The 20,325-nt window shown below is 35.9% G+C and overlaps 1 protein-coding gene across 1 annotated transcript in view; it reads right to left on the bottom strand.

The window, feature by feature from the left end:
• LOC150096517 (uncharacterized) overlaps window positions 1–20,325 on the bottom strand; it is an 84,893-nt gene that overhangs the window by 13,687 nt on the left and 50,881 nt on the right. Inside the window, exons 4-5 of the mRNA XM_090408632.1 lie at window positions 11,013–11,108; window positions 4,021–4,106 (exon numbers count right to left, since the gene is read on the bottom strand). Of these exons, the coding sequence (XP_090264758.1) occupies window positions 4,021–4,106; window positions 11,013–11,108 (182 nt within the window). The remainder of the gene's footprint in view (window positions 1–4,020; window positions 4,107–11,012; window positions 11,109–20,325) is intronic.

Here is a 20,325-nt window from a genome sequence, read left to right as displayed (position 1 = left end):
TAAAATACAGTCTCGAGAACTCAGTTCCAAATATTGTAATACTACTGCGAATTTTCCTCACAATTACCGTAAGTGTTGCTAGTTGTGAGAGGATTTTTTAAAATAAAATTTGATTAAGAATTACCTACATTACTATGAAATAGACTTCGCCAATGTCATTGACGATTTTGCTAATAGAAAAGCAAGAAAAATAACATTTTAGAATGGTGAAATTAAAGTTTTACTTCAAAAATAAACATAGTGTTTTAATTTATTTCCCTATACCATCGTTTTGACTTTTTGTAGTATTTTTGATGTGTATTGAGAGGGGGCAGCAAATTCAGGGATAGCCCTGGGCGGCAACTGCTCTAGCTATGCCACTGCTGTACAGTCCTGATATAATTTTTGTTGTCTGTCTCTGCACCCTCTCCAAGGTTACTCCATTCCCTTCAACTCATGGTTTCCAGATGTGGTCTGATCAAGGCTATATACAGTGGGACCACCACACTTTTATCTCTTGTGGTCATCCTCCTCAACATTGCAGCAATTTTCAGAGATGTCTCACAACCTTTGCAATATGTCCTCCAAACTTCAAATCTCAAAAGCCAATCATCGGCACTATTACTAATAACCCTCCTGAGCTTTGCATCATCTGCTAACAACTGAACATCTCCCTGTAGTCCTGTGACATAAAGGCTGAAAGACAGTGGCCCCAGTTCTGAACCCTGTGGAACTCCCCTTGTAACCTACCCACTCCCTGATACTGCTCTCTATATACAACTCTCTGATATTTACCAGAGAGCCAATCACCAATCCACAGTGTATGCCTTACCTTTATCCATTGCTCTTGTTACTCTACTGTAAAAGGTTACCAGATTACTATAACAAGAATGCCCTTTAACAAATCCTAGCTGGCCTGCATAAATAATATTGCCCTCATCTACCCGATTCTGTATATGAACTCTTACCAATTTCTCCAAAATCTTAATTACAGAAGAAATACAAACAGGCCTATAGTTTGAGGCCTATTATGCAATGGTACTATCTTAACTTCCTTCCACTCCAGGTACCTGTCCCATTACAAACTTTCATTAAACAGCCAAGCTAATGACATATTCCTGTAAAACATATCGTGAAATTCCATCTAGGGCCCCGCTGCCTTATTAACATTTAATGTACTCAATTTTCAGAATACATCCTCTTCCTTCAGAGATCCAGAGACAAGTGATCAAGAAGGTGGAAGGTCTGTGGAATGCTACCTATGGAGTATAGACTGAAGGTGTGGAGGATTGCAAAATTTATTTTAGGCAGAAAAGAGGGGGATATAAGTTGCTAAAGGGGTTTGATGCAAAAGAACAATTTCAATACACAATGAGTAGGGAGAAAACTAGGGCTTACATCTGGAAATTGTGTAAGAGTGTGGTCAATAAAGGGCATAAGAAACTAGATTTTTTGCTTAGCAAATGACAAATGACCGGAATGAATTGCCAGAGGTAGCGTTCTATGTTTTGATGCTAAATGAGTTTAAGAAAAGTTATGACAGCTTAGTATGGTCTTCCGTGATGAGTCTTCCAACTCCATGAAGGTGACTAATAATTATAATTTTGTTTCATCATACAAATGAATATCATCTGTCAGTTCATGTGAAATATCATTAATAAACAAGATGAAATTCAATCCTCAAGAATCCTGTGGCATGACACTGGTCACCTACCTTTTCTGGATATTGTCCCCACCACATACATAATTTTCATTCAGACAATCACTCAATGGTACTTGCCAGGAAAAGATATATTTGGCAAGATGATTAAGATGGAATCTTTAAGACAAATGCAAGTGATAATTCTGCAAACAAAAAGTGAGACTTTTTCAGTAAATGGAGATTCTAAGATTTGGCTGTCAAAAAGTGAGAATGCTTAACATATGGCAGTATTCTCTATAGTATAATGAGGAGAATAACTGAAGCATTCAGCAGAAAGAACGAAGAAGCCATTATAAGGTTTAATGGAATAAATCTAAACAGCTGAACTGAAGAAGCATCAAAGTTGAGATGACTGTGGACATGTATGTTGACATTGAGAAAAAGAAATTGAAAGTGGAACTGTAACACAAGTGATTATGTTAAACTCTATAGAGAGTATACACTGATGCACAACAGTATATGAAGAGTTATATTATAAATAAAGTACGAGTAAAATGGACGAGCAGTGAATTAGTATTATTGCAGGCATCCACTCAGTCAGATGACTGGGTGGATGCCTGAAATCACAGGATTCCAAACTTTCTACAGATCCAATGCAAAACATACGTTGTCTTTAGGATGATGATGATTTATGGTTTTAATGGTGCAAGGACAACAAAAGGTCATATTGAACCCATATCAAAGGTTATAGCAGTACAAAAGGTAAGATAATCACAAACATCCATGCCCATAGCAGGAACTGAACTCATGACCTGTTGGTTCAAGAGTGGATACGCTAACTGCTCTGCCAACCAAGCCTGCTCCTTGTCTATAGGATATTCAAAGTTGGGATGTTACTCATTCCATTCCAACATATATTCCACTCATTCACCACTTTCCATACAATTAATGTACTTTGTGCTTCTCTACTCAAATCACTATAACTTGCATCCAGTTCATGGATGACCTCTCATTCTACTGCTGTCTATTAACTTGTGCAATATTTCTATATACATCTGATATGCTCCTCTCATTGACTTCTATGTTCCAATCATATCACCTCTTCTTCCCATTTCTGCCAAGCTCTGCAGGGCATATTTCCTCAACATATCCTCATATTCAACATTCCAAAAATTCTTTAGGGTCACTAGTCTCTGAACTCTAATTTTCCTTATCATCCAGATATGCAAGTGATGAGATATGTTCACAGAAATGAAAATAAACCAGGATCAGTATCCTCATATGCACTTCTGTAGCACATATGTACATGTGCCTTTCATTGTAAAATGACCAAGATTTGACTCTCACCAGTGAGTACTGCACACAGCTATGGTTGTGAAAGTTTCTTTGAGATAAGGAAAGGAAATGGGAGTGGATCCAAAAGTGAGTGGACAAGAATGTGAATGGTTTGTGGAATGCTCCCTATGAAGACAGACTGAAGGTGTGTGAATTGCAAAGTTTTGCTGAAAGGCAGAAAAATGGGACAATAGAAACCTAAGTTACAAGAGTTGTGTAAGGTCATCATATGAGTGAAAACTAGATTTTTTGCTTTGATAGTGATGAATAAATAGGTGCTAAAGGTGGTTGTGAATTAATGATTTTAAGGAGAAGTATGAGAGATGTGCAAATAAAGATTAGCGTAAATATTTCACAATGAATCTTTGAGCTTCATGGAGATGCTAGTGTAATAATCCTATGATCAGTCTCGCAATCCATCGGATTGTGAGACTGATGATAACAATAACAACAATAATAATACAGAAATTTCTTTGATCCAAAATGCATGTGTGTAACCTTACAATTTGCTTAAAGAGGCATCTATTATCATTTACTTACAGCAACAGTTCATTCAAATCCTTTAATTTTAAGAATATTCATATTCAAGTTATCTTCCTGAGATGTATGATGATAATAATAACAACAATAATAATAATAATACAGAAACTTCTTTGATCCAAATTGTATGTATGTAACCTTACACTTTGCTTAAACAGGCATATGTTATAATTTACTTACAGCAACAGTTCATTCAAATCCTCCATCCTTTAATTTTAAGAATATTCATGTTCAATTTATCTTCCAATTGAGTGATATACTTTTCAGGATATTTATTCCTGAGACAAAAATATAAATTCACTACAGTAAAACTTACACTATAATGAATTTCTTTGGACACTGGGTTCATTCACAAGGGGATCCACAAGCATCTACTGCATTTTATTATTATTATTATTATTAATTTTCTTTGGAAAGAAAAGATTTTGTCCACAAACATGAAGGATCATTGCAAACACAAATGCAGATCTCATAAAACAGGAAATCCATGCAAAGTTAATCATGATAATGGAATATATTTATACCTTTCATATTCTTTGGATTCATCACCTCTTTCTCCTACATCTCCAAAAATGCTTTCAGATAATTCAATGCTTACTTCCTTTTGCAGCTGAAATATATATTGAAAGTTTATTTTTTACTTGGTTAGACTATAATAAATTTAGTTTAATCCTTTATCCAAGTGTGAGCAAACAAAGGTTGCACTTGAAAATATCTTCAGGACTAAGGTAAGGTAGTACAACACCGGGCAACTCGCAGCAAAGGTGGATCAAGCTCTCAACTCCTTGTCTCAATATCTCCCATAATGCACAGCACATCTCCTTGCGGAGAAGTATACTGCTATGGATTGGGGGGGGGGCACTACCCATACCGGTTTCGACCTTTATTGAGGTCTCGTCAGTGGGAGCCAGGCCCAGTAGAGACACCAAGGCAGAAGCAATGAGAGGTCATCCCAACCTATATGAGTTGCCAAAGGGTGTGCCACCTTATTATTAAATTACTCTGGATTTAGAGAAAGATGTTGAAAGTTTATTTTTCACTTGGTTAGACTATAATAAATTTAAAATGGGTAGTTCCCCCCCCCCGTTAATGCACAGCAGTATACATGTCCACAAGGAGATGTGGTTTGCATTATGGGAGACAAAGAGTTGAGAGCTTGATCCACCTTTGTTGCGTGTTGGGATCTCAGTCCTGAAGTTATTTTCAGGCGCAAACTTTGTTTGCTCACACTTGGATAAAGGATTAAACTAAATTTATTACTGAAATATATATTACTTTCAATAAATCCAACATTATAAAATAGCACAAATAAAATGAAGAAAATTAAAAAAAAAAAATACATACACATCCAATAACCATTACTGAGTACCAGTATACTGTGACAGCAAATCATTAATATATAGAGAAATGTGGATAATACTGTATATATATATATAGAGAATGTCTGCTTACCATAACATCTACATTCCACTGTTTTTTTTTTCTGGAATATATTAAAAAATCTCTGTCAAATCTGCACAAATGCAATTTAATGATGCAATGACATTTCTTTTTTCCAGTTTAAATGAGTGAAATATGATACCGCATCTCAGTGTCTAGTGCATTCCACAGAGTCTTGTGATCTCCATGGAGGTTAGGAAATAACAACAACATACTTGGCACTAACATGTGGTATCATATTTCACTCATTTTAAAAAATTCTACATTATAAATAAATCTTGGTAGTAAAGACTGAATCCACAAAATATCAAAACAAAGATATATTCAAGCTTGCCAAATTTTGATCTGCTTTTTTGCATTAGAATTGTTTTTGTTTCTGATTAGTTAGAGGAAAAGAAAAAAATTTTCGATTTTTCTTCTTGTCTTATGCAAGAATAAGAAGATAGTGTGTGTGTGTGTGTGTGTGAGAGAGAGACACCAAAGCACAAAGAAGTGGGAAAAAAACATGCTATTGTCATGGATGATATTTTCAGTAAAGGGGTTGACTCTCATGTAGTACATACAAAAGTGTGTGTTTTGAGATTCCAGAATTTTTTTTATTATAAGTGAGCGTTAGTGATTTTTTTCACTATCATTTTTAACTGCTAAATTTATTACCTAGTTATGATGTACCAATAGAGGAAAAAAAAAAAAAAACAACGAAAAGTGATGCTACTGATTCAACTTCATGCACAAGCAAAACCAGTACATCTATAAAATTTAAGGAATTGAATACAAAACAAACTTGGCATTGTGGAACAAGCTGAAACAGATGAAGGCGAACATGGGACTGATGTATACAAATTTAACTTGTTTTTTATTTAAATAAATAAAATGCATTTTTTGCGTATTCGTTAGTAAAACATTTACCATTATATCAGCAAAATAAAATAATTTCAATCATTTTATTGGGAAGGGGGAAACTGATCTCTATTGTCTCCCAATTATCAAATTCACTTATGAAATTTTTTGGTACTGATTACTTATGGTAAGTGGCAGTGGCAGCCCGTACATAAGCACTGCGACACTGCAGCACCCCCAAGGAAAAAATGAAAAATTTATATTTTGTTTGTGTTTATAAATAATAACAATGCTTACAACATTATATAAATGCAATACAACATATTAAAGGTTACAGCTTATGTTTCGACAGTGATTGAATAGTTAATAATTGGAATTGTTCGATTAATGCTTTAGATTACGAAAACAAATACACTGCGATCTAACGCAATGTCGATATTATCATGTTGCAGCCAGTCTCTCCAACTGCAGCCAGACTCGCCGATATTCATTTGCGCTTGTGATTGCATGTTACAAGTCATTCTGACACTGCTCAGTTGGGCAGTGTATCATATGCTTGTGTGCATTATTTCTGTGAGAACTTTTATTATTGGTGCATGTTCGTAGTGAGGGTGAACTATTTTTTGCAAATCTTATTTTATTCTGTTAAAATAACATATAATTATTTATTTATTATAGATACAAGGCTGAATTATGATGAGTGTCACTGTTGAAAATATGAAAATAATTATATGTTTTCAATTATCGTTACACAAAACACACTGCGATTTAACGCAGTGTAAGTTATCGGCTTTGGCCAAATGAAGCCAGACTCGCCGATATTCATTTGCGCTTGTGATTGCACGTCATCCAATACTGCTCAGTTGAGCAGTGTATTGTATGCTTGCGCGCATTATTTCTGTGAGATACGTACCTTTTGTTATTGGTGTTTGTTCGTCATGAGGGTGAAATATTTTTAATAAAGCAATTTTTTAATATGTAAATTTATTTATTAATAAATTGGTTCTCTTCTTCTTCAACTTTCTGGTTCAGTCCACTGCTGGACAAAGGTCTCCCTCTCCCCCATGATTTTCCAGATCACTCTGTTTTCTGCTTCTCCCATCTATCTCACTCCTGCAATTTGTTCCAGTTCATCTCTCCACCTTCTTCTCGGTCTTCCTCTTTGTCTTGCTCCATCCATTGGTCTCCACTCTGTTGTTTTTCTAGTCCATCTCCCATCACTGCATCTGGCAATATGGCCAACCCATCTCCACTTAGCCTGTTTAATGTATTTTACAATATCCATGACACCTGTTTGAGATCTTATCCAAATATTTGTCTTCCTATCTCTTAATGTTATTTTTAGCGTACTTCTTTCCATGCGATGTTGTGTTGTTGCACTGGTCGAAAGTTTCCTTTTTAGACTCATAGGGATGTCACTTCTGAATATGGATCTCATTTTCCCATAAGCCATCCATCCAAGGTGAATTCTTCGTTCAATCTCTTTTCTTTGGCACTCCTCAAAGGATAACAATTGGCCCAAATATACATATTAAGTAACTTGTTCTATTTCATGGTTTTCAACTTTGATAGTTCTATGGTTTATGTATTTATTCATCATTATTTTTATTTTTTCTCTATTTATTTTTAATCTAATTTCTCTGGAGGCTTCGTTTAGCTGATTTAGCCTTTCTTCCAGATCTTCAAGATTATCTACTATCAGGACAATATCATCTGCAAATTTCAGATGATGCAGCCTTTCTCCATTTATGTTTATTCCTTTTGTTTCCCAATCAAGGCTTCTAAAGATTTCCTCTAGTGCAGCTGTAAATAATTTGGGAGATATGGTGTTGCCTTGCCGGATGCCTTTTTGTATTGGGAACTTTTCACATATAATTTAATTACAGAAGTTGCATTATTGTAAATATGTTTTAGTGTTTCAATATATGGTTTCTCAGTTCCCTGGGTTTCAAGTGCTTTTAGTGTTGCAGATGTTTTAACTGAATCAAATGCTTTTTCATAGTCTATATAGGCCAGACATAAGGGTTTATTGTATTTAATTGATTTTTCAATGAGCTGTCTTAACGTGTGAATATGGTCCAAAGTATTGTAATTCTTCCTAAATCCAGCTTGTTCATAGGATTGCATTCCCTCAAGTTTAGATTTTATTCTATTATTTATAATTTTTGTGAAAACTTTATATATGGTGGGGAGTAGGCTTATAGGTCTGTAGTTTTTAATTTCTTCCTTATTGCCCTCTTTAAAAATTAATATTAGAAGTGAATTGTTCCAATTTTTTGGAATTTTTCTCTGTTTTAGGCATTTATTGAAGAGTTTACTCAACTGTTTGATGACAGGGCTTCCTCCCAGTTTTAAGAAGTCTACCATAATTCCATCTTCTCCTGGGGCCTTTCCATTCTTCATTTCCCGCAGTGCCATTTCCACTTCACCTTGTAAGATCTCAGGGACATCATGTTCTTACTCACTTGAGTAATCCATAGATGATTCTTGGATGTCCCGGTCTTTGTCTTCATAGAGTTCAGTATAAAATTCCTGAATTCTTTTGATTATTACATCTCTATTTTTTATCAGTTCACCATTTTTTCCTCTTACAGCAGTTATTTCCTTTGTTCCAACTGATAATGTTCGTCTTAGGACCTTCATATTACTATTGTTTTCTATTGTTTCTTTAATTTTCCTAGTATTATATGATCTAAGTTCATGTTTCATCCTTTTACGTATAGTTTTACAAATTTCTGTATATTCTATTTTATTGGTGTCATTCAAATCTCTTTTCATATCTCTTCTTTTCTTCATCAGATCTAAGGTTTCCTGTCTTAGTTTTTCCTCTCCTTGGTGCCTTTTTACACCTCCTATTTCTAGTGCACAATTCAAGATAAATTTTGTTAATATTTCATTAGCATAATCGATGGTAGTAGCTGTGTTTAACTTTTTTAGTTCATTTTTGAGTGATTCTCTATAACAGCTTTTATTGTGGTAAAGGTTGTATAGATTCACTAAATTGGACTTTTTTCTTATGTGCTTATTCCATTCCCATTTTTTTTTTTTTTGATCCATACTTTTGCCCTTACTAGTCTGTGGTCACTTCCTGTGTTAAAGCTATTAAGCACTTCAGTATTATTTATTATATATCTTTTGTTGGAGAGAATGAAGTCTATTTCATTGTAAGTTTGTCCATTTGGGCTTCTCCAAGTCCATTTTCGGTTGATTTTCTTCTTGAAAAAGCTGTTCATAATAAAGAGGTTATTTTCTTCTGCGAATTCAATAAGTCTTTCTCCTCTTTCATTCCTCTGTCCAAATCCAAATTTACCGATGGAATTCAGATGGTCATCTCTGCTTCCAATCATAGAATAGAATTAAAATCACTTATAAAATTATGTAGAATTCTTTAGAATTATTTAATGTGGATTCTAATGTTTCATAGAAATCTTCTATCTCTTCATCTGGATGGTCCATAGCTGGGGCATATACTTGTATAATTTTCAGTTGGTATCTTTTATTTATAAAGAGACTTAGTTCAGCTATTCTTGATGTTATTTTATTTACAAACAGGGCACTGTCCTTGATTGTTTTATTTATTAGGACTCCTACACCACCACCAGTTGAGTTACTGTCACATTCACAGAGTAGATATCCATCTTTTAATCGCATGAGAGTTTCTTCTTTCTTTCTTATCTCAGAAAGGCCCACAACGTCCCATTTTATATGTTCCAATTCCTTATTCAGTTCTTCCAATCTATCATTATGCCATAGAGATCTGCAGTTATATGTTCCTACTAATATCCTTCTATCATTGTGCACTGTAGGTGGACTCATTGTAGCTAGTGGAGACTGTAGCATATTTTTCGACCTAGACCCTCTGCCTAAGTTCAGGACGTGTCCCTTTTTATGCTGGGCAACAGATGAGCAGTATGTAATTTTCCTATTTTATTCATTCATTCATGGGGAGATATTTGGGCTTATAGCACCATGCTGGCCAGATGGGTTGGTGTCTCACAATAGTGCATAAGATGAAATGACACAGCAAAATAGGAAAGATTCAAAATATAAATTGGTTACTGATTAGAAAATAAAAGATTTTTTTTTTTGTATATGCAGCACTTCCACTTAAAATTTTCACCGGCTGCCACTGCTTTTATCAAAACCTGGTATACACAGATCTCAGACATTCTGCATGTTACAACATGACTAGCCATCCAATATAATGTTAGCCTATTTCAAATATTCTGTATTATCGATACCATTTAGCTTGTTGCCAAACCCAGTCAATGTAATATCGGTTTTTTTTTTTTTTTTTTGCTCTATTGAAGAAGTGCAGAGCAATTCACAAGAAACTAGTAGAGATTGAAATTTAATGAATGTTCAATGAACAGTCTGCATGTGGTAAACATACAGGATATGAGTTTAACATTCGTTCAAGTTATCCTTCCATACTCAGTTTTCCTTTGACTTGCCACATAGCCAAAGGGATTTTCTTTTGCTCTACTTCACTAATTTGCTCTTACAATCTGATTTTGTCTTCCTTCTTTATTGTGCTTTGTACTTTTATGAGCTTGTTGTCCACCTTTCTTCTCCAGAAATTTTTTTTTGAAATTCATGCTTAATGATACTATATTTAACTCCTATCTGATTTATTCCCCTGTTCTTGGGTATACATTCCAATACTGCTTACTTAAACCATCCCTTGATCACTTCCTATTTAGTGCTAACATCTTTCTCTTGCAGTTTGTCATAATTATCACCTCCTCTGCAGTTTCTCTGGTTCTCTTACTAACTGAAAATTTCATGTTTGGCAATCAGTCATCAATCTTGACTAAGATTGATGATTAATTTCTTCATCACCTGAATGCAGTGTGGTTATCCTCAGTATTGACAAATCTGCAAAATTACAAAAAGGCATACAATATTTATATAAACACAAAATCTTTGAAATTTTGTAGATTTGCCAAGGACTCACAGGAACTAGGGCATTCTACACCATATAACCAACCATCTACTCTACTTAATCTGCCATTTATGCATTAAGCCACTATCTGCCATTCACAAAGTATGCCATCTACTACCCACAAGTAGTATTTTTGCCTGTTAATTACATATGATCTCTGACCAATTTTCCAGTATACATGCTAATTTTTTGTTTGTTTTGACAAATAGTGAGGTGTATTTTTCAAGTCCTACAAATTTTTAAGAGAGAATTTTTAGTCAAACATGAACTTTAGCCTAAACTGAAGCTTACCTTAGAAAGAAATGTTGCCATATGTGCAAGTGTTCTTGATAGTGAAGTCCATGGCTGGTGAAGCTCATCTATAATGACTGCAGCAGACATCAAATCCTGGAATAAAACTGAACTTTGAAAACAAGAAAACATTTGTTATAATACTCTTGAGCATTGCACCTTCTTTGCAAAAAAAAAAAAAAGAATGATATAGCTAATATATATTCATAAAAACCATTCACTGGTATAAATATAATTTATATAATTAAAATTCTGAATTATTATGAAAATTTATATTTTAAGAAATAATGAAACAGCTTCAAAATAAACAAAAGAATGTAGCCAACATATTAGATCCAACTTTAAACATAGTATTACTATTATTATTTTTATATGTCTATGAGTCAAAAGACTCACTGTGGGAGATCCACAATAACCTTTATGCATAGTGTGGTGTTAGATTTGAGCTGTGCTAAAAAAAAAAAATGTTTTTAATCGGTGTTATCACGAATTGTGCTACATTTTTTTCAGTAATACAGTCCTTCAGTGGTGCTGCTTTTGGAGTTTAGTTGTTGTTTATATTGTGTTATTTTTGGTTCTTACCGAGAAGGCCAGGTCAGAGTCAGACGCATCTGCAGTGGAAGATAAGTTTTTGTTATTTAGTATAGTTAAATATAGTTTATACTTATAGTATCACTTAAGTAAATTAGCTTACAATAGAACTTATAACATAGTATAGTAGATCGTTTAGTTGTAGTGGTTCCTCTGCACTTTGAATGATGGCGGCAGCTCCAATTACAAATGGCATGTTACCAAGTCCTCCCCCATTTAAGGACCATATTTTATGTAACATATGACAGAATTTTGTGGGATGTGGTGCTTGTGGTATGTATGCATCCCAGCAGTTGTGGCGGGTGAGAGAAGAGGGAGTACATATATGCACAAAATGTAGGCAATGGGAAGAACTTTGTGAGTTAGATTACCATAACTGATCTTGTTGCATCAGGGGAATCTCAACTGAGAGAGAGAGATGAGTAGTGTAATAGAGAGAGAGAATAACAAGCAAAATATGAATGAAAAAATAAGAGTGAGAAGTGTGGAAAGTTTGAATAATTGTGAAGTTTTTGGAAAGGTCTTAATTGGGAGGATGAATGACAGGCAAGAGTGCTTAACTTGCGGAGAGAGAGATAGACGAGCTGAAAGAGAAGGTGGAATGTCTCAGGAATAAGATAAGACTAGGCAAACAGAAGAGATGAATATAAGGTGAATCAGAGTAGGAGTGAGAGAGAGAGTTATGGGAATCATAGAAGAGGAGAGAACAGAAACAGCAGAAGATAGGGAATGAGGAGTTATGGGAATGACAGAAGAGGAGAGAATAGAAACAGTAAGAGAGAGGGAATGTGAAGAATGCTGTAAGGGAGTGCTAGAACTAGGGGTAGAGTGATACCAGGATAGCAGGGGTACACAGAGAGAAAGGGTTAGAGGAGAGAAAGAGAGAGAGAGAGAGAGAGGGGGGGGTTGCAGGTGAGCAATCAAGGAACAGAGAGGTAAGAGGAGTGATATATGGAGACTCGATCTGTGGTATGCCAGATAGAATGCAAGAGGAGTGTTTGCCTAGAGGAACAATAGAAAGTGTGGCTATGGCAATTAAGCAGGGTGAAAGGGTGGATGAGATGACTGCGATGGTGAGCATGAATGACTTGAGAGGCAGTGTAAATCGGGTGGGGAGAGAAATGACGTTCATGCTTGAGGTTGAACAAAAGAAAATGCAAGGAGGAAAGATAGTATGTGTGTTGCTCAGGTATGATAAAGATGAACTGAGTAGAAGAGCAGTAATAATGAATAGCATGATAGATAGTGTCAGAAGAGAAGATTGGAATACGTGAATGCTTGGAGGGCATTTCAGGACAGAAAAGAACTGTATGCGAGAGACCACTTGCATTTGGAAAGCAGGATGTAGGCATTTGCTATTTTCTGAAAGAGTCGGTGTGTCAGGTATCACCTATGGTAGCAGGGATGGTCTCTTGTGGGAATGGGTGATTGGGGGAAGGGGAGAACGACATCAGGTAATGCTGAGTCCAGTGGAGTCAAGAGGGGATAATGATAGATATAGAAACAGTGATATTTTTATGCTTTATGCTAATGCCAGGAGTATCTGGAATAAAGGAGATGTATTGGCAGCACTGATAGCATCAGCCTGTCAAAAGATTACTGGAATCTCTAATGGAAAGAAGATGATATAATAACAGAAATAGAAGGAGCAGGGTACAGCATTTTTTGAAATGATAGGAAGGGAAAATGAGGTGGTGGAGTACTGCTTATGATATGTGATGGCTTATGTCCTCTAAGAGTGGAGGCTTTGGAAGGCAGTGACACTAATGGTTTTGAAAGCATATGGTGTGAGATAGAGGCAGGCAAGACAGGATATTTAGAGGGGTGTTGCTACAAGCCAAGGAGCACAGAGGGTGAGGAGCAGGGGATGTTGAGGCAGTTGAGCTTGACAAGTGCAAGAAGAATGACTATTATGGGAGATTTTAACTACAGCAGTATAAATTGGGAAGAGGAAAATGTATGTAGTAATAAGGGAATGGAATTTCTAGAATTCTTGAGGGACAAATGTCTTAGGCAACATGTAATAGAGAGAAGAGCTGATTATAACTGATATCACATTCTCCCCCCCCCCCAGTTAGAGAGAGTGGCCATGTGGTTTTGACTTGCAAGATGAATACACATGCAGGAGTATCAAAGAGAAGAGAACATATGTTGAATTATAAGGCAGGTAATTATAATAGTCTTAGATTATCAACTTGGGGAAGTTCCATGGAGGGAAGAAATGAAAAGCTGGGATATCATTAGTGCTTGGAAAATTGTGAAGGAATATTTGTTAGCAGCAATAGTAAGCCGTATTCCATGAGTGAAGAAGCAGACAGAATTTGGTGTAAAGTGGATGACAAACAATATCAAATAGAAACTGCAGGTAAAAAAGAGATTATGGAAGAGATATAAGGAGAACGGTAGAGAATAGATACATGAAGAATATAAGACTCAGGCCAGGAGAATGACTAGTATGGTAAGGAAGTCAAAAACTGGAATATGAGAAGAGATTGGCACTAAGATCCAAAGAAAATCCTAGGGAATTTTTTAGCTGTGTGGCCAGTAGGAGGAGAAATGATTGTGGGATAAAAATGGGAATAGAGTGACTAATGCAGAGGACATAGTGGAGTCATTCAATGAACACTATTTGAATATTTCATCATGAGAAGAGATTGGCACTAAGATCCAAAGAAAATCCTAGGGAATTTTTTAGCTGTGTGGCCAGTAGGAGGAGAAATGATTGTGGGATAAAAATGGGAATAGAGTGACTAATGCAGAGGACATAGTGGAGTCATTCAGTGAACACTATTTGAATATTTCATCCTGGAGAAGTAAGTTTTAATACTAGTGGGATAGTGCAGGTTCAAGGTTTAGAGGGGAGTTTGCTCCAAATACAGAGTACTCTGCGTATTCAGTAAAGCTATAGGAATGGATAGTATTTCACCACGGGTTTTGAGAGAATGTGCTAAAGAACTGACAGCTCCTGACTTTTCAATTAAAGTCTGGCTGCGGGAAAGGTATAAAGGTTATACCCAGGGAATGGAAGGAAGGTAAGATAGTGCCACTGCATAAGCGCGGTAGCAGACTGGAAGTGTCTAATTATAGGCCTGTTTATGTGTCATCAGTAGTTGTTAAGGTCTTGGAGAAATTAGTGAGGGACTATATACAGCGTTGGGCAGATGACGGTAATGTTATCTGTGAGAGTCAACATGGATTTATTAATGGGTGCTCTTGCTTTAGTAATATGATTGCCTTTTATAATAAAGTGACAAGAGCAGTTGATGAGAGAAAGGCATATACTGCCATTTTTTTGGATTTTTCAAAGGCATTTAACAGAGTGCCACACGACAAGCTGATATTTAAGTTGCAGCACATGGGTTTAGATGTCAGGTTAGTCAACTGGATTCAGGACTGGCTGTCTGATAGGGCAATATCAAGGAGGCAGAAGGTTACAAGTGGGGTCCTACATTGCTCAGTACTGGGACCTGTATTGTTTAACCTTTATATCAATGACACTGTCAGTGGATTTCAAAGGGATATTCAGTTGTCTGGAGATCATGTGAAGCTGGGAATGGTTATTAGTAATAGTGCAGATATGGTAGCCCTATAAGAGGATTTGAATAAACTAGACAGATGGGCAACTGAATAGGGTCTCAGTTTAATGCAGCAAAATGTAAGGTCTTGAGGTTTGGGGCACATCAATGGGAGGCTGCATACTCGATTGGAGGAGCTGTACTGGAGGAAGTAGGGGAGACAAGAGATCTGAGGGTGATGATTGATAGAAACCTGAAATTCACAGAACATATTGCATAGGTGGTTAAGGTAACCCAGAGGATTGCTGCAATACTGAGAAGGATGCTGACCTACAGAGATGAAAGTGTTATCGTTCCATTGACCACATTTAGACTACTGTTCTCAAATTTGGTCCTGAGGATTTGAAGGGGATAAATTAACTGTGGAAAAGGTACAAAGGCAGATAACAAAGATGGTTTCAGGACTGTACAATGTTAGTTATGAGGATTGGCTGAGGGAATGTGGACTGCAGAGTTTAGTAGATAGAAGGAGAGGTGATATGATTGAGACTTTTAAACTGTTGAGAGGAAGTTACATGGTTGACACTGGGGAATTCTTTTGCTTGGTGGAACAGCAGGAAGGAGCAATGACAAGGTGCCGTCCCTGGAAGTTGCAAAAGGAAGCTGTGAGCAAGAAGGTAAGGAGTGTTTTCTTTGCATGGAGGATGGCTGAACTGTGGAATGCATTGCCTGATAGAACTGATGAGAGCAAGAACGGTCAATGAGTTCAAACAGTGGTATGACAGACGTTGTGTTTCCTAGAAAGGACCTCCCACGTAGAGTCTTTTGACTCCATGGAGGTTTGAATAATAGTAAAAATAATAATAATACTTATCATACCTCTCCTTAAATCGATTCACTGTTAGGGCATTCAAAACTAATTCTAGCATTTCACTCCACTCATTCACCACACTTCAGCAAAAAAATCTACTCCACAAACCTCTACTAACAACACTCTTACACAACTTCCAGTTACCTAGTTCTTTCTCTATTTGTTCATATATTAAAAAATTTCTTTTGTGTTTATCTTATAGAACCCCTTTAGTAACTTATAAGTTTCTATCATTTGCCTCTTTTTCACTTATGAACTAAACTTTGCAATCTACACATCTTCAATCTATTCTCATAGGGAGCATTACACAACCCTATCACCAGCTTGGTCACTCATCTTTGGATCCTTTCCACTACCACCTGATCCCCAAGAAACCTAGGTTCCCAAATCTGTGCATAGTATTCAAGATGTGCCAAATCATAGTCTTATAAAAAGGGATAAGAACCTCCCTATCTTTATTAATTAGTTTGTTCTTCAACATGCAAGTAATTTTTTGAACTATTTTGCCCAACTTTTGGAGTATTCCTTCTGAACTTCAACTCTCTGTCTACTATTACCCCAAATCCCTAACTTCCCCAATTTCTTAAAATCCAGTATTATTAATGTGATATACAATATGTAATCTTTTCATTCTGAAGTGCATAATATATCATTTTGTAACATTAAACTGATAACCATTATCCTTTGCCCACACTGCCAGTACATTTAAATCATCCTGCAGATTTCCATTACTTTTATCAACTATTGCCCTCCCTTGTTTTGCATTATCAGAAAACAACTGAATACCACCTACTAGGTTCACTCCACTAGTCGCTCCCCCATTCCTAGATTCGACTCCATGAATCCTACTGTCTGATGTCTATCTGTCAGCCACCTCCTCATTCATACCATTAGCTTCATATCCATCTAACTTATGTAAATAACTATTTGGGAACATTCATCATCAAGTGTAAACGGATAAGTATTTTTAATACTGACTAGTTTCACCAAACTTAAGCTGTTGGCATCATCAGGGTACAAGTAGTTATGTAAATAACTATTTGGGAACATTGATCAAGTGTAAACGGATAAGTATTTTTAATACCGACTAGTTTCACCAAACTTAAGCTGTTGGCATCATCAGGGTACAAGTAGTTATGTAAATAACTATTTGGGAACATTGATCAAGTGTAAACGGATAAGTATTTTTAATACCGACTAGTTTCACCAAACTTAAGCTGTTGGCATCATCAGGGTACAAGTAGTTATGTAAATAACTATTTGGGAACATTGATCAAGTGTAAACGGATAAGTATTTTTAATATTAACTAGTTTCACCACACTTAAGCTGTTGGCATCATCAGGGTACAAGTAGTTATGTAAATAACTATTTGGGAACATTGATCAAGTGTAAACGGATAAGTATTTTTAATACCGACTAGTTTCACCAAACTTAAGCTGTTGGCATCGTCAGGGTACCCTGACGATGCCAACAGCTTAAGTTTGGTGAAACTAGTCGGTATTAAAAATACTTATCTGTCACTTGATCAATGTTCCCAAATAGTTATTTACATTAGTTCTGTGATCAAGAAAATACATGCTCATTATGTAACTTATGTTTTCCATGTGGTATTTGCTGTAAATTTTATTTATATCTAGATACTTCATTGCTTGGTTTGGTTTTTGCACATGCATATTGTTTATTAGTTTGTCTTTGACTATTTATGTACTGCTGTAACTTTTGACCTTGTGTATTGCTGTATGTAACCTTTGCTGTTCTCGTGACAATAAACAATAAACCAACCAGCCTTTGAAAAGTCCAGCAGTGTTGGTATAATCATTTCTTTTATCTAATTCTGTTTTTGCTCTGTTATAAAATGTGAGTAAATTACTAAGGCAGGACCCACCTTTTACAAAACCAAAGATATCCACTGTAGAATTTTGTTGGAAGTTTTTTCACTTGGTTATACTATAATTTAAACATACCAAGAAATTATATACTTAGCTTAATCCTTTATCCAAGTGTAAGCAAACAAAGTTTACGCCTGAAGAATTTTCAGGAGTGGGCAACTCGTATTAAGAAGCTAAGACTTCACATCACTTTGCATTATACATTTTATACATGTCTGCAAGGAGATGTGCTTTGCATTATGGGATACTAAAGCAGGTGATGTGGAGTCTTTGCTTCTTTATATGAGTTACCCAGTCCTGAAAATACTTCGGGTGCAAACTTTGTTTGCTTATACTTGATTAAGCCAAATATATAATTTCTTGGTATCTTTAATTTGTAGAATATTGTATTCCTATTCACCCATTCCTGGATTTCACCATAACCAACTTTTCCAATACTTCAACTACCACTCTCAAGATACTAATTAGTCTGTAATTTGCTACTTTTGTCTTGGAGTCTCCTTCATGTAAAGGCACTATCTTACCCTCTTTCCACTCCCTTGGAACTTTGCTGGAGCTGAGATTTAGATTAAACAATTTCATCTAAGGCACTTCCAGTTCTTTTGCACATTCTCATAGCACATGGGCCGACAAGCTATCCAGTCCCACTGTTGTATTTATATTAATATTATTAAATATGCTTAGCACCTCCAGTTCATCTACCTCAATTTTCACGTCAGGTTTTGTCACATGAGCAACTGCAAAATCTCCACTTGGATGATATGCCATTACCAAGTGATCATTTAGTAAATCAACTATTTCTTCCACTTCTGTCACCTTCCTACGTTCGACACTGATTGAAATTATCCTTACATAGCATTCTTTTTCTTACTTGATGCATAGTGAAAAAACTATTTTCTCTCATAATCTGATTTGGCCATTCTAGTGGTCACCTATCTTGCCTTCGGTTTGTAATGCTCATGAGTATGCTAATCACTTTTTTTTTCTCAACAATCTTTTTTTTTTCCAGTTTCTATTTTGTATTACTACTTATTTTGTATTACTGTAAGTCCACTTAACTCCCATCTCAGTTTATTCTCCTGACCCTGGATATTCAGTCTAATACTTCTCTCAAACAATCCTTGACCACTTGCCATGCACTACTGACATTCTTTCCTTGCAGCTTCTTTAATCATGGCAATGGTCTAAGCTACCTCCTGAGTCTGTCATAATTACCAGCTTTGCAGTTCAACAAAAATCCTTTCTTATATTTATATAAGAAAGGATTTTTATATGTTTAGCAACCTCCCAAAGAAGATTCCATGGTCAGTTTCCCTGATCATATGCAGAGTGTCCACCTATGTTATGGATACATCTTCTAATGGTATTACCATATCAAACACTCACGAAACTCTTGGTTCCCTCCATTATATGCTGTTTCAAGTAATTATCTGGCATGCATCCAGAGTATTTTAATAATAAAGTGATACACTTTTTCCTTACTTGTATATTGGAAATATACAATTTCTGCAGTACTTCAAAGTTGGTATCTCTTGCAAATGAAATGGTCTGATCAACTCCAGGTTGAGCTTGAGAGGCCAAAAACCACTCCAGTTATCAACAACAGTTGAGAGTCCCAGACTCTGTACTCACAATCTGACTCAGATTTAACCCAGGAAACAGTGAGAAATAAGATGATTTCTGCAAAGTCAGAAGGAAAAAACAATGCAAGGAACTAACATTAAATGAAACTACAACCCCCTATGGAAGCAGAAATGGACTAACTTAAGGAAAGAGTTCCTACTGTCATTCTGCAAGCCAAGGATCAATGAATAAAAATGCCCATAGTCCTCAAAAACCATGAAATAAATTTTACAAAAGCCAGAAACATGGATGGGAGAGCCAAATACAGCAAGAAATGGTAGCTAAAAACCATACAATCACTAAACTTTTAAACAATAAAAACATCCAATACCACACATTGGCTTTAAAAAAAAAAAAAAAAAAAAAACCTTCAAGGTGGTACTGTGCATGCAGTATAACAGAATCTGTCACCACTGAGAAAGTTACAAGAGACTTCTATAGCTGCAGACTAAATCCTATTAAAATTAACCATATGCTCCAAGCAGATAAACGGCGAATGCCTCTTGTCCTAGTGGAAATCTGTAAACAGTACCAAGAAATCTATGACCTAAAAATAGTTTGCAACCTGGCTATAAAACCAAAACCATTACAATGGAAGGTCAACTGGACAATGCCACCATTGTCAAAAATTCAGCCACTCACAGACCTAATGTGGAGAGGAGGGAGCACTGCCATATTTGTCAAGCTCCTATAGAACACAATGAAATTGTAAATCCTGCCACTACCAACACAGAAATCATGGCAGTGGATGTCTAAACTGCAAATGTGATCTCCTGAAAATATACTCCATACAGAACTCTCCAAACAAAGTTATTGGAAGCAG

Source organism: Typopeltis vanoorti, chromosome 18 (assembly GCF_054136105.1).
Source record: "Typopeltis vanoorti isolate ZY-2024b chromosome 18, IOZ_Tvanoo_1.0, whole genome shotgun sequence".
NCBI lineage: Eukaryota > Metazoa > Arthropoda > Arachnida > Uropygi > Thelyphonidae > Typopeltis > Typopeltis vanoorti.
The sequence above is the reverse complement of the archived record's forward strand: the minus strand, read 5'-3'. Positions and strand labels throughout refer to the sequence as shown.